Source organism: Staurois parvus, unplaced genomic scaffold (assembly GCF_062004578.1).
Source record: "Staurois parvus isolate SC_StPar_1 unplaced genomic scaffold, SC_StPar_1.0 ptg000153l, whole genome shotgun sequence".
Classification (NCBI taxonomy): domain Eukaryota; kingdom Metazoa; phylum Chordata; class Amphibia; order Anura; family Ranidae; genus Staurois; species Staurois parvus.
In genome coordinates, this window is record NW_028317949.1 from 3,086,738 (window position 1) to 3,101,213 (window position 14,476).

General features: G+C 39.5%; 1 protein-coding gene across 1 annotated transcript in view; it reads left to right on the forward strand.

Annotated features, from left to right (window-relative positions):
* Positions 1 to 14,476, forward strand: part of MYO10 (myosin X) — a 302,652-nt gene that overhangs the window by 245,990 nt on the left and 42,186 nt on the right. The window contains exons 23-26 of the mRNA XM_089674827.1: positions 471 to 773; positions 2,549 to 2,588; positions 5,826 to 6,719; positions 11,048 to 11,171. Coding sequence (XP_089530953.1) covers positions 471 to 773; positions 2,549 to 2,588; positions 5,826 to 6,719; positions 11,048 to 11,171 — 1,361 coding nt within the window. The remainder of the gene's footprint in view (positions 1 to 470; positions 774 to 2,548; positions 2,589 to 5,825; positions 6,720 to 11,047; positions 11,172 to 14,476) is intronic.

A 14,476-nucleotide genomic window follows, 5' to 3' on the forward strand; every position in this document is an offset into this window, starting at 1 on the left:
CAGATAACAAAGTATCATAAATTATGGATTAAATCTTGACCAATAACAGGCATCTGTTTACCTTTGTATGTCTGCGAAAAGTCAATGGTAGACAGTTCAATAGCTGTTTGCATAATGAGGTAACCTCTTTTCATGTGTATATGAGCCCTGGCTGTACATATAAGACAATATGTCACCCAGAAAGGCATCCTGCTGTGTGTAATTACTTCTTCTGTAAGCATGGCATATATCAGTGCTCATTCTTCTCTTACAAGACACTGTCAGAGTAAAGAAAGATAGTGCTGTGTTTGGTGTTAGCTTAGCCAGGATTTAGCTGTTGTCTGTTGACTGTGCATGGCGTTTATAGCGGGTGTAATTTATATTTCGGTTGTTCCTCTGCAAGTGACACCTGCTGTAAACGGGAGGCATCAATAGAATGGATTATATTTTACCGATTCTTGTGTGTGGAACAATCTTGTTTGTTTCATCAGGAAGCAGTACAGAAAGGTGCTCCATTGCATTGTGGTGATACAGAAGAACTACCGGGCTTTCCTGTGGAGGACAAAGTTTTTACGTCTCAAAAAAGCTGCCCTGACCTTCCAGAAGCAGCTGCGTGGGCAGCTAGCCCGACGTTTGTACAAGCAGCTCAGGGAGCAGAAGCGGAAAGAAGAGGAAGAGAAGAAAAGAAGAGAGGAAGAAGAAAGGAGGAGGAGAGAGGAGGAAGAAAGGCTGAAGAAAGAGGAGGAAAAAAAACGGCAGGAAGAAGAACGGCTAAAGAAAGAAGCAGAAGAAAGGTTTGTGATCTTCATAAGTCAATTTTCTTTACTTCTGCTTAAAGAGGGCTTTATCTGTTCACTGCTAAAATGGAGCGGTATGTTTTAGACTCATATATATGATACATTTTCTATACATGTACATATTAACAGCTGAATTACAAAGTCTTTTATTTATTTTTTATCAAAAACAGACACAAATTTTAAGTGTTAGAACCAGGGGGGAACTGACAACTCATGGGGCCCCCGGGCAATAGGGGATCATGGGGCCCCTGTGTCCTTGCCCAAACTCAAAAAAGCCTATGAAAAAGGTACCAGGGGCATCTCATGGGGCCCCCTACTGACCCTGGGCCCTCAGGCAGTGCCCGAGTTTCCAAATGGTCAGTCCGCCCCTGCTTAGAACTGTACACAACTATGGGTTTTAATGTGGTTCATTTGTAAAGAGAATCCTAGAATTTTTACTAGCATATTTTCTATTGGAATGAATGTACTGAGACTAATGAAAAACAGAGGCATGAACAGGCCTTTGTACATGGACAGGTGTCACTTCTGTGTATTATAATTTGAGCAAAAGAATGAAGCATGCACAGCAATTATAGGTTAAAAAGTATTTTGTGGACAATTGCGGATCTGTTTATTAATGTTTTCACACAAGATTCACATATCTTTTACCTAACATTCACACATTCTTCTTAAATCTTGTGTAAAAATGTGTGAATCTTGGCTGAAGGTTGTATAAATCTAAGCTGAAAACATTCAAAAGTGGACCTCTAGGTAACTGGAAGTGGAAATATACTTTGTAATATGCTACAAATAAATCAATAAACTGGGAGGTGAGTCCAGAGCATCAGACACATATATCATTATAAATCAGTAGCAACCCATAGGTGTAAAAGGCAGTAACAGCCGCTAGGGTTGTGAACCTTCAAAATAGCTGTACTGCAAGGTCTGCAGTTTATTAAATGCCTAGGTGGTGTTGAAGCTACCTGAGTACAATGCTTCGTTCAGTGTGAATTCATCATTTAAAAAATTTGTTTAAAATCATTTTTTTCTTTCAGATAGATAATTATTGCAGAGTGCATTCATGACTCTGTGCTTTGAAAACCTAATGGGCTTTCTAATTAAAGACAAGTACTACATTTTATGTGTTCTGGCAAACTATATAAATTAATTAGGATGTTGAAGCAAGAGGTGGTGTATCTTCTGATCCTCAAGGTTAATATATAGCACAGAGGCTGTTAAAATAAGGAAGAGATTTCCCAGAAGAATGACTATAGCGGTCCTCTTTCTTGCTATATGTGGTAAATATGAAATATTTGGAAGCACAGAGGGCTATGGATTTCAGTTAAGTGGCAAGGAGTCTAGTGAGCGGAATCCATAAACCCCACCTTGCCACTCATTGCTCCCCTTGGTAAGAGGCGTCATAAAATGTATTTTACTTTAGCTTGCATTGTAGTGAACAGGTGAGGGTGCACAAAGCCCTATGCACAAATTATCAGGGATTGGAGGAGAGGGGGTAAGGCCTACCCCTAAAATTCCTGCATCTAATTTTGAATTGTGAAACATAAGCTCAATCCTTTAAAAATTGATAGAAAAAGCAGCTTGTGAGAATGCCATGTGCATAGTGGCATGCTTACTGCTGGCTGTTTAACGGAGGTTGCACACTAGATATGTAATGCACATTAGATATGTAAAAAGGGATGCTTCAATTTAGTGAGAAATATGGTATTGCAAATTGTCTGGAAAAAGTGAAAACATTGCAGTAACTTACATATATGGATTACCTGTCTCCACAGGGAAAGACAAAGACAAGAAGCAGAACTACAAGCCAAGCAGGTAATGGATGCACAGCATATTCGCACTATGAAGTATGGTAAAATTAGGGTCCCCACCCAACTTATTAAAGGCATAACTTGATTCATTCATCATCTTGCCTACTTTAAAACATCTACAGGGCATATTTTTATATTTCTCAGGTTGTAAATTAAACCCGACATGAGAGAACTGAAGTACCACAGGGCTGTCATTGCTGTCCTCCTTCGAAAAATGCTAGAGGCCTGGCTACTATGCTGACCCAAATTTCAGTACTTTTTGTAGCATGTGACCTGGAACAAGTATACAAATCAGGAAAGGTGGAAAAAGTCAGCATGGCAGCCAGACAACTGGTATTTTCAGAAGAAAAGATGAGTAATGGCAACCTTTATGTTTCTTTCCTGACACGAATAAGATTGTAATCCTAGCTAAAACTATATTGTGACATAGTTACATAGTTAGTCTGACTGAAAAAAGACAAAAGTCCATCCAGTTCAACCATTAAAAAAAAAAAAGTTATAATCCTATACCCACAGTTGATCCAGAGGAAGGCAAAAAAACCCCCAAGCAAAGCATGATCCAATTTGCTCCTGATGGGAACAAAAATTCCTTCCTGATCCCCCGAGAGGCAATCGGATATTCCCTGAATCAACATACCATTGGAACTATTTCTATTGATGTTCTACAAAGTTGTTGTACTGATCAATCAATATATTAAAGTGTATATCCACCCCTAACACTTTTTCTTTCTCATCTGTTGAGGGATGCAGGAAGCCCAAAACATTTGGGTCATAATGCCAGTATATCCCAAAGGTTTAGGACTTTACGTGTTTCTCAAGAAAAGGACTGCAAGAAAGGGATGCTTACAATGAGAACAAAATCCTGTCTTTATAATAGAATACAGGGAGGCTAGAACTCTTGCTAGGGTTTTATTGTGGTTTGTAGCTCCAATGAAGATTTACCCTCACTTCCCATCATGACAGAAAACAATGGTGAAAAAAACCTGACAGAGGTTCTATCCCTTCTCTACTTTCTTCTTAACTAGATATTGATGGAGTTACACTTTAGCACAAAAACAAGAATGTTGATCTAAGAACCAGGGACAAAAGTTTGATAGTCTCAAGATGTTGACACATTTTTTTTCTGAAATATATCATTGTTTGTAGAATGATATAGCAACATTTTTCTCTTGCAGACAAAATGAAACTTTTGTGTTTAGACTGCTGTGTCTGTTCCATAAAATAATTATTATTGATTTGCCCCATCTTTCTTAAATGTGCATACACCCGTATGACATTTAGTTCATCTGCCAGCATAAACATTATAAAGTGATTTTCATTTGTTATTTTTAGCCTGAAATAATATTGCTTAGATGTCTATCTGTTAGTAAACACCTAATTTAAAGAGAAACCATAGTGTTTTAATGTGCACGTATAATACGATAATTGTGTCAGTGTGTGTAAAATGTAAACCATGTTTTTATTTATATCTTGTATTTTTTTATTTACATGGGGGCTGCCACATTTGTTTATAACACATGTAATTATTGCTACATTCTTAGTACAGTGCTTTGCTCTGTTCTTCCCTTTCAGTGCAAATCTACAAGCCAAGTTTGACTGCTTTAGGAAAAATGCACTTTCTATATTTCTGACATTTTATCAAATCAGTTTGTGCTTTGAGAGCACAGTAATATACACAGATGTTTACTTTCAGTACAATACCTGTATAGTAAACCTGTAGGAATATGATTATTACAGTAACAAAATACCAGCTACTAAAAAGCCATTTCAGCTCTACCTTCCTTCCACCTGAACCCTAACCCAAATCTATTCACAATTAGTAAAAACTCTGTACATTAAAATAGAAAGCAACATATCCCACCAAAATGTGGATGGTTGGAGCGTAGGCTTGTAACTAATCCTCAGCAAGAGCTGATTCACACATTTGCAGTGGGGATTGAAGCTCCAGTTTCACAGCTAATCGATACAGTAGTTGTTCAGCGGATCATGTCGGGTTTACATCAGGTTCAGGACAGGACTAGCTCAGGATCTTATCCTGTTCACACAAATGCGGTTTAGAAAGGGTTCCCACAGAAGTCAATAGGCTGTAATCCGCACCTTAACCTGAAGGCAATGCTCAGAAATCGTACAGGACTCTTTTTCAAACCGCACTGAATCCGCACCGCCAGTGCACCAGACATATGTGAACAGGCACCATAGGAGGCAATGTTTTTTCACATGTCATGCGGATTGGATGTGGTTCAAACCGCATCCAATCCTCATATATGTGAACCAGTACTAATTACATAAGTTCTTCAGTGGATTTGAAATTATTGAAACTAAAAGTTTAAGGGGTAGATTTACTAAAACTGGAGCACTCAGAATCTGGTGCAGCTGTACATAATAGCCAACTGCTTCTAACTTCAGCTTGTTCAGTTAACTTTGACAATAAAACCTGGATGCTGATTGGTTTCAGAGCAGCAGTGTGCCAGATCTTGCACTCTCCAATTTTAGTAAATCCCCACCAATGTCTAGATTTTATCATGTCACTCGTTAATAGTCATCCAGCTAAAAAAAACTTTTGTAAATTATAAATCTGTGTAGAGTAACTACATTGGATGTGGTTATGGACCCCAACATGGTATAACAGTTATGTAAAAACCAATTACCTCCATGTCTGCTGCTTTCAAAACCTTAAGAAACATTTGTGAGCCTCTAGTCCACTTTACAGCATAATCTGTATGACAGAAGCTTTCCACATTCCATTCTGAAAACTAACGGCACCTGAAGATTTTGTTAGTGGAATCTGATGATTGCTAAAATGACAGGGTCAGTCTCCTTTATCCCTGTGTTAGAATCCAACTCACACAGCTTTGCCATTTACCGTGTTTTGCGCTAGTAAAATATTGAGGGTTATTTATTATCAATAATGTAATAATAAGTGGTTGAGAAAGCTCACATAATACATTTGGTAAACATTTATTTCATTTGCAACTCCTATAGTAAATCGACCTATTTTTCTTATGATTTGCTGTGTACCTTATTTATGTACTTTTTGCCATCTGTTAACTCTACTATTTGCATGTTCTTGTTTGTCTTTTTTTATAGTATCCATAAAGTTTTTGGGTTCATATTGTATTTAAGTTTGTTCTAACGTTTTGATGCCAATGTTTTTATTTATTGAACAGTGAACTACAAATGTAGCATAAGTATTGTTTAGTTTGGGAGGAGTCTAATACTTCCATATTGTCTATGAATGCAGGCTGAGGAAGCAAGAAAACAGCAAGAACTTACTACCATGTTGGAAGCCCAGAGAGAGACTGGAGAAAAAATTGAATCAGAGAAGCACAAGGAGAACAAGCAAGTGGAAGAAATTCTCAGACTAGAAAAAGAAATTGATGACTTACAGCGCATGAAGGAAAAGCAAGAGCTATCTTTAACAGAGGCATCTTTACAACGACTGCAGGAGCTTCGTGACCAGGAGCTGAAGCGTTTAGAAGAAGAAGCATGTAGAGCAGCTCAGGAGTTTCTTGAGTCTCTTAATTTTGATGAGATTGATGAATGTGTTAAGAACATTGAGATGTCCCTGTCTGTTAGTGATGTGCTTCCAGGTGACCTCAATGGCATTGCTAGCTGTGAAAAACCAAACTTTAACTTCAATCAGCCATACCCTGAGGAAGAGGTAGACGAAGGGTTTGTTGCTGATGATGATGCATTTAAGGATTCACCTAACCCTAGTGAACATGGGCACTCAGACCAAAGAACAAGTGGAATTAGGACCAGTGATGATTCATCTGAGGAAGATCCCTATATGAACTACACAGTTGGGCCAGCACCTCCAACCGTGCCAAGTAATATATTAGCTTCTAAAGGACAAGAAGGAAAAACTTTTAAGAAAACAACTGGGGGAGAGTCTGCTTATTGTGTGCCAGAAAAAGCACACAATGGACAAACTGGTCTTGAAAAACTTATTATCCCAGATACGGATTATGATTACGATCATGATGATTATCAAGATGGGGCCATCACCTCTGGAAGCAGTGTAACATTTTCTAACTCACACAGTAGTCAGTGGTCTCCTGATTACCAGTGTTCCATAGGGACATACAACAGCTCATCTGCATACAGATTCAGTTCAGAAGGTGCACAGTCTTCTGTAAGTTCTACTATGACTTTATTATTTGAAAGTTTTACTGTGACTTTATTATTTGCCATAGTAAAGAAAAATGGAAGTGTTACCCCTAGACACCATTGTATTTACAGTTCTTTTTTATAATAGCTTGTTTTATGGCTTACTCAGTCCTCTTTGCTGACACACCCAGTTAATTATATACCTGGTAAAAGCATACATACTGCATACAGAAAGTAAATTGAATTGTGTCTGTGAAGGTTTTCATGTATACAGTTCATGGTATAGCTGGTAATAGTTAGTAATGTTTAAATAGACGTGTACAATGATCTTGAAGAAGTTTATCCACCCATCCAAGCAGCTTCCTCAGTTCTAATTAGAAGTAAGAAAGCTACTTCATGTGTGGGGAAATATATTCAACATTACATAACAAGCTAAGTTGAATGTGATTAGCTACTAACAGCTGAATCTAATTATAATAGCAGAATGCTGAATACAGCCTCTCAGTACCATAAGTACTGCTCATACAACAGATATGCTACTAGGTTTTGTAAAAAATACATCCAAACAAACTTTATATACTTTTAGTGCAAAATAAAGCAATAGGGTTGATTTACTAAAGGCAAATAGACTGTTCTCTTTAACCGCCTCCCACCCACCATGTAAGGAAATGACTGGTGGGCGACGGTTCTCTTGTTCTGGGTGGATGTCATACGTTGTCCTCCCACTCTAACTGCGCATGCACGTGCACTCTGATCGGTGATCCGCTGTGTCCCCCGTGGACACAGCAGATCACCGATCAGAGTAAAGAGCCGATGATGTTGGCTCTGTCATGTGATCAGCTATGTCCTATCACTGCTGATCGTATGTAAACAAGGAAATGTCGGTTATCGGCTGACAGCGCATGAGGAAAGGAGAGCCAGGAAGCGGCATCCCTCTAAGGGGAAATCTACACTGATCATCAGGGCACTGATGATCAGTGTAGCCCCATCAGTGCCACCTCTCAGTGTCCATCAATGCCACCTGTAAGTGCCCATCAATGCCACATACCAGTGCACATCAATGCCACATATCTGTGCCTATCAGTGCACATCAATTCCACATATCAGTGCCCATCAGAGCTGCCTTTCAGTGCCAGTCAGTGTTGCCTGTCAGTCCACCAATCAGTGCCAGTCAGTGTTGCCTATCAGTGCCCGTCAGCTCCACCTATCAATGTTCATCAGTGCTGCCTATTAGTGCCTGTCAGTGCAGCCCAACAGTTCCAGTCAGTTTCTCCTAACAGTTCCAATCAGTGCTGCCTATCAGTGCCAATCAATGCCACATATCAGTGCTGTCTATCAGTGCCGCATATCAGTGCCATATATGAGTGCTTCCTTTCAGTGCCCATCAGTGATGCCTAAAAATGCCCATCAGTGCCAACTACCAGCGCCTCCCCATCAGTGCCCATCACTTCAGCCCTATTAGCGCACATCAGTGAAGGAGTATAATTACTTATTTACAAAATTTTATAACAAAAACTAAGAAAAACCTTTTTTTTTCCAAAATTTTCAGTCTTTTTTAGTTTGTTTAACAACAATAAAAAAACCCAGTGGTGATTAAATATCACCAAAAGAAAGCTCTATCTGTATCAAAACAATTATACAAGTTTTGTTTGGGTACAGTGTTGCTTGACCGCACAATTGTCAAAGTGCGACAGCGCTGAAAGCTGAAAATTGGCCTGGGCAGGAAGGGGGTAAAAGTGCCTGGTAGGTAAGTGGTTAAAAGGAAATTTACACTTTGCAAAGGACTTTTCCCCAGAGTTTAGTGAATGTGGTGTTATTTCACTTTGCAAAGAATACCCAATCATATGCAAGGAAAATAAAAAAACAGCATTTTTGCTTGTGCACAATTGGATGATGAAAGTCAGCAGAGCTTTCCCTCATTAACTAAGCTCTGGGGAAAAGATCCTTGCAATGTGCAATTGCCCTTGAAAAATGAACAGTCTATTTGTGTTTAGTAAATCTACCCCAGTGTTTCCACAGTTGTTTCTGTTTGTCTACCTATAAAGGAAATATGTTAAACTTTACAAAACGAAGTGTTGATCATGTTTAATTTAGCCACACACTGTGCAAACAGAGATTACTAGAAAGCTGAAAGATAAAGTTAACCATAACTGATAACAAACATACTAAATTGTTGTACTGATTCTCTAACCAAAGACAATATAAGGTTCCTTTATAGCTTTTTGCAGATATAAATGTAAAAGAGATCAATTTGATATAGATAACATTATCAGTGTGCACTGATGTTTTAAAACCTTGTTTCTGCATATAGTAGTTTGCAGTTTTATCTCATAATGCTAGTCTATAGGGGTATATTTATAAAGCAGTAAATGTGACTTTCAAAAAACATTCCCTGGTGGTAAATCAACCACTGTCATTTTAAACATATGCACCAGCATAATTCATCTGCAGTGAATGTTTTGTGATTCAGTCCTTCATAAACATGCCCCCCCTATGTGTCAGCTAACGCAATGAAAACAATAACTTCCCCATGTGGCTGATCTTATTGATAAGGATTATTATGATTTTAATATCATTGGTTAACCTAGCATAATTAGGAAAATATTCATATGACACCAGCAAGAAAATTAGGCACTGGAATGTTTTGGCTGTTGTTTTCTCTCACAAATAGGGGTACGATTTACAATTATATTGAGAGGAAGCGTGCATGTTGGGTAAAAAAAACAGGTTTTGCCAGTCAACATCATGTACAAACTAGCAGCCAGAAATTTTAACTAAGCTTTGTACTTGCTGAATCACTGACCTAGATCAGACGTTTTGACAGTAATCTGACTTTATTTGCTAAATGATTGTTCCCAGATTCAGCCAGACAACTAACACTTGCAGAAGACAGGTCTTCTTTAAGTTAAATTTTCTTTTATTTTACATTATTACATTACATCGAGTTTATATATCGCCAAAGGGTTTGCTCAGCGCTGTACAGTAGAGGGGGGACAATACATTACATGAAACAGTACAGCAACTACAAACAGCAGACGAGGGGTTAGAGGGCCCTACTCTTTCGAGCTTACAATCTAGGAGATTTTTATGAATATGACCCTTTTCTTGTGTGTCCACACTTATTGGCAGTTGGAAACCATAAGTAGATTGTTTCAAGTTCTGCAAGTAATATAAAAATGAGCGTAAGGGAGACTGTCACCTGGGGGCGTTAACAGTTATTAATATGAGTAATGTTGAGGCCAGCATGTACATACAATCATGCTCACGGGCACTAAGATATTAAATACTTATACCACAGAAGTTTATTTGTGTGATTTGGTACATTACTTCACTGACTTCAACATCAAGTCAGCAGCTAAAAAAGTTAGTTTTGGTACTCCTATTAGACACATACAAGTCACGCTTTCCACATGTGTGTAGATCTTAAACATATGCTTGTTTTAAGATATGCAATTTACCTGATGGCAGGCTTCTGCTACTAGTCATCATCACTATTATTGTACAGGATGTATATTGTGCCAACAGTTTGCGCATCAAAAAATAGAGTTAGGCAATACAATTTAGATACAATTTAAAAGGTTTAGGAAGGCCCTGTTCGTGAGCGTTAACAGTCTAAAGTCATGTCCTTTAATCCTTTAAAGGACACTAATAGAAGCCAGGTGTAATGAAACTGTACTTCAGGTTCAAGTATTTTATAAAGTTACTAATCTTTACATATTTATTATTTTTATTTATGAATCAGGCTTCATAGGCATCTAGTGAGATATCTCTACCCTTTCATAGTCAGCAGTACCTGCTAATAGAAATATTAACTGGTTAAAACGATAGATTTGGTGTTAGTTTGAATTGTCTTCCAAAAAGACAACCATTTACGCCGTAGAGAAAATGAACAACAAGACACACCATTAAATAAAGCCAGCCATACATGGACTGAAATTCGACTGGATCAGCAGAGACTGGCTGAATTTCGATCCATGTATGGGCTAGCTGGTTGTACAGAAATAGACTTGTAAACTAGTAGAAGTGTACAACCAGTCTGTGGGATTTTTCTCCAATGATCAGTGCCGCAGGCTATAGTTGGCAACACTGATCATTGTATTCTGCTTGTGGGGAGCCTTCCCCACTGGCAGAATACAATAACTCAGCGGGAGTGATTCCCCCATCCACATCAAATGTGTGGATGGGGGAACAAGTTCAAGCACTGGTTGAATGAAGAAAAATGAATCATGTGTGGCCTGCCTAAGGCTCACTGTGACAGGGCATTCATGTTTGCAGGTACAATGCTTGAATGATGCAGGTATAGATAAACAAAATAGACAGCTTTCTTAACACTGCCTCTTTATTTCTTTCCAGTTTGAAGACAGTGAAGAAGACTTTGATTCAAGGTTTGACACCGATGATGAGCTCTCTTATAGAAGAGATTCCGTCTACAGCTGTGTTACTCTGCCTTACTTCCACAGTTTTCTGTACATGAAAGGTAGGTTACTCATATGGTATAGTTTTGGTGAGCCTTCAAAGATAAAACAAAGAGAAACCCGTGTAGGGGATCTAAGTGTAGCAAAAACAATAGGTGTTTGTTGAAAATTGAATAAAAAGCAGTTGCACTCACAAAAGGACAGTTGCAGAGGCTGTGGGTAAAATGAGACACTGTGCCGCTGCACCTCCCAGACTGCTCATGTCATCCAGCTTATCTGCCCGCCTGGGCTGAGGAGTGAGCTGCACTGCTCAACCGCTGGAAGCCGCTGACAGAAGCCTGTTCTGGCTCTGGTGCTTGTATAGCCTGCCCTCTGGGATGCTGTCACCTCATGACATGTGCCTGGAACAAAACATGTTTCTTGGGTTATTTCCCCTGGGCTGTTAAACATGGAAAGCCACACACTGATCAAAATTTGGCTAGTCCCTGCTGAACCGGAGTAATTTTGATCAGTGTTTGGCCAGTTTTACTCCTGTAGATAACTTTATTGTAAAAAGGGTTTATAACTTTCATAAGTAAATTGGGCATATCTTCAATTGAGTTACTTATGTTTCATGGCAGGTTACAGCTTTTTAACATCAGTTTCAGTGAAGAACTGTCACGGCACCTATAGTGTTGGTGGTCAGGCAGTGTAGTTGGCTTCCGTGTTCTTCAGCTATAGTAGCCCCCTTTCCCATAAGGCAAACAGTCCTGCCAGTACTTGGTTGCCCCAGGTCTTATACACAATGCTATAGTGCCTGGCTACCACGCTGCAGCAGGTGTGAACCATGTACATCAAACAGGTGCTTGCAGTTGGCATACAGGCAGAGTGGTCAGTGGCAGTCCAGGGCAGGCAGCATTCACAGGGTAGTCAGGGTCAAATCCGTGGTCAAAAGGCAGCCTGAGTTCAGAGCAAAGCCAAAGTCCAATCTGAGGTTGATAACCAAGTAATACAAACTTGCTGGCAGGGCAGGGCTTGAGCAAATGATGAAGGTCAAGGCACGGGAACAAGGAATGGAAACAGAGAGCTTGAAGCATGTGTTGCAAATACTATCACAAGCACGACACTGAGGCTTGGAAAGCTTAAAACAGGTTTTAACACCACCCAGTGTAGCGATCACCCTGCAGGTGGTTAGTTAGACAGGGAGAGTGCAGCTCAGCCAAAACCAGGATGGTGGAATGAGACCAGCAGCTACCATGGGTCAGGAGCATTACACGCTCCCGAGAAGAACAAATCCATGGTACTGAACATGCAATAAATTAACATATAAGCAGAGCTTCGGTTTCATTTACAAAACTATTATAACACTTGCTGTATAACTGCTACACAGTAACAAATACATTCAAAGTATCTTATCAGTATTATTATACTGTAACTTCCAAGAAGTGCATATTTCTCTACCATATAGCATTAGTAGTTAGTTTGCAGTTTTTACCCATTTAATAGTCTGTAGGTTTTCCCAGAATCATCTTGTCAGTGCTTCTTTCCTTTACTCAATGTCTCTCCCAAACATCTGCACGGATCCCCCCCCATCAACACTGACTGTGTTGATGGTGAAATCTAGAGAACTTGTTTCCTGCAACCCATGGTTCCAGGAAAGAAAATCGCACTGTCTATGGCTGGCTTTACTTGCAGTTCAGAAGGAGTGCCTGGGGTGCAGTTTTTCTGTTTTTTTTATTGTTGGGACTGATTATGTGATAATATTAGAGCAGAACCTTCAACAAAAAGGTGACAATGCATGTACTAAAAGCTATAGCTCAATATTTGGGGAATGGAAAAGGGAATGTTTTTCTAGCAAAAATGGAGTTTCACCCTTAGAAATAATGAAGGCTGTTGTTTTATATCTATAGAAGGATGCAGTATTTAGACAGTAGTAAACAGAAGGTCCTGAAAGTCAGTGTTGCAGATCCTTTGTCGCAGGAGTAAAATACCAGGCTCTTTGTGGAGATTAGTGTAAAAATGAAATCTTTTATTAGTCAGATTATTTCCTCATGTCCACATTATTACATCTTAAGCGATAACCTAAGTGAATACTAATTTACCTTTGTTATGATTCCAGTTCTATAGTGGTCGTATAATAGTGGTCTCCCTTTACCTTTTCTGTGCCAGTGGCATCTACTGAAGTAAATATAAGCAATCCCTTGTCTTGTGCTGCCTTTGTCAGTGGTTTATGTAGTTAAGGGGGGGTGTACAAGTGTCATGCTGTGTGGAGAGAAGCTCACTGCTTACAGGGCACACACTCATACACTGCTGCATAATCAGCCTCAAAGAGGTCATGCTGAGGGGTATCTCTAATCATTACAGGTTGTGCTCATTGTGTGTCTATAGATGACATCTGGAGTGGGAGAAGTACGTGACCTGAATCAAATCAAGGTTCATTGCAGCTGCTTCAATTGTATAATATCAGTGTTTAATTATTCAGTAACACCCCACCTTTTTGATACCTATAGCAATCTCTTTTTAGGTTTGTGTCATAACATTACTTTATTATCAACTCACATTGTATTATACTAGCCTGGTAATTGTTACTGTGCCACAAGCAAACCCCAAACTCAGATCATAAGAGTGGAACTAATCAAATATTCCTTTGGAGCATAATCAGAGCTAATTATAAGTGTTTCCATTCTCAGCATCTGATGCGTGTATGCTTTATAAGACACCCTGCAAATCTAACATAACTTTTGGCTTTTCCCCTGCTAATGTTGTGGCCATAGATATCCTTCGCCTCCACTGTCTGTTTTCTGAAGAGATTTTGCTTGCCAAAATGACCCAATGCCCTTGGGCTGGCTCAAGAGAAAGGCAATATAGAAGCACCTACACAATTGTTCCCTTGTTATTTGCTAGTATAGCAGCACATTCATTGACAACTTAATAATGCGTAATATGATGCAGAGGACATATACTACCCGTTATGGACTTATGGGAGGAGAGTGAGTACAAGTTTCTTTAAGTGCATTGTGCTTGTAAAGAAATGTACATTTCTTAACATTTTATTGCCTGAAGACTTATATAAGTAATATATAATAAAATAAGATAATAAGAGAGGAGAGGTGGGGGGTGAGAGAGAGGCAGTAAGAAAGAGAGAGGGGGTGATGAGAGAGAGGGAGGTAAAAGAGAGAGGGAGGTGTGGGGCGGTGAGGGATAGGGGGTGATGAGAGAGAGAGGGAGGATGAGAGGGGGGTGGTGAGACAGAGAGCGGGTAAGGGAAGGGAGTTATGAGAGAGTAGGGTGGGGGGTGAGAGAGAGAGTAGGGTGGGGGGTGAGAGAGAGGGGGGTGAGGACGAGGGGGTGATGAGAGAGAGGATGATGAACGAGAGGGAGGATAAGA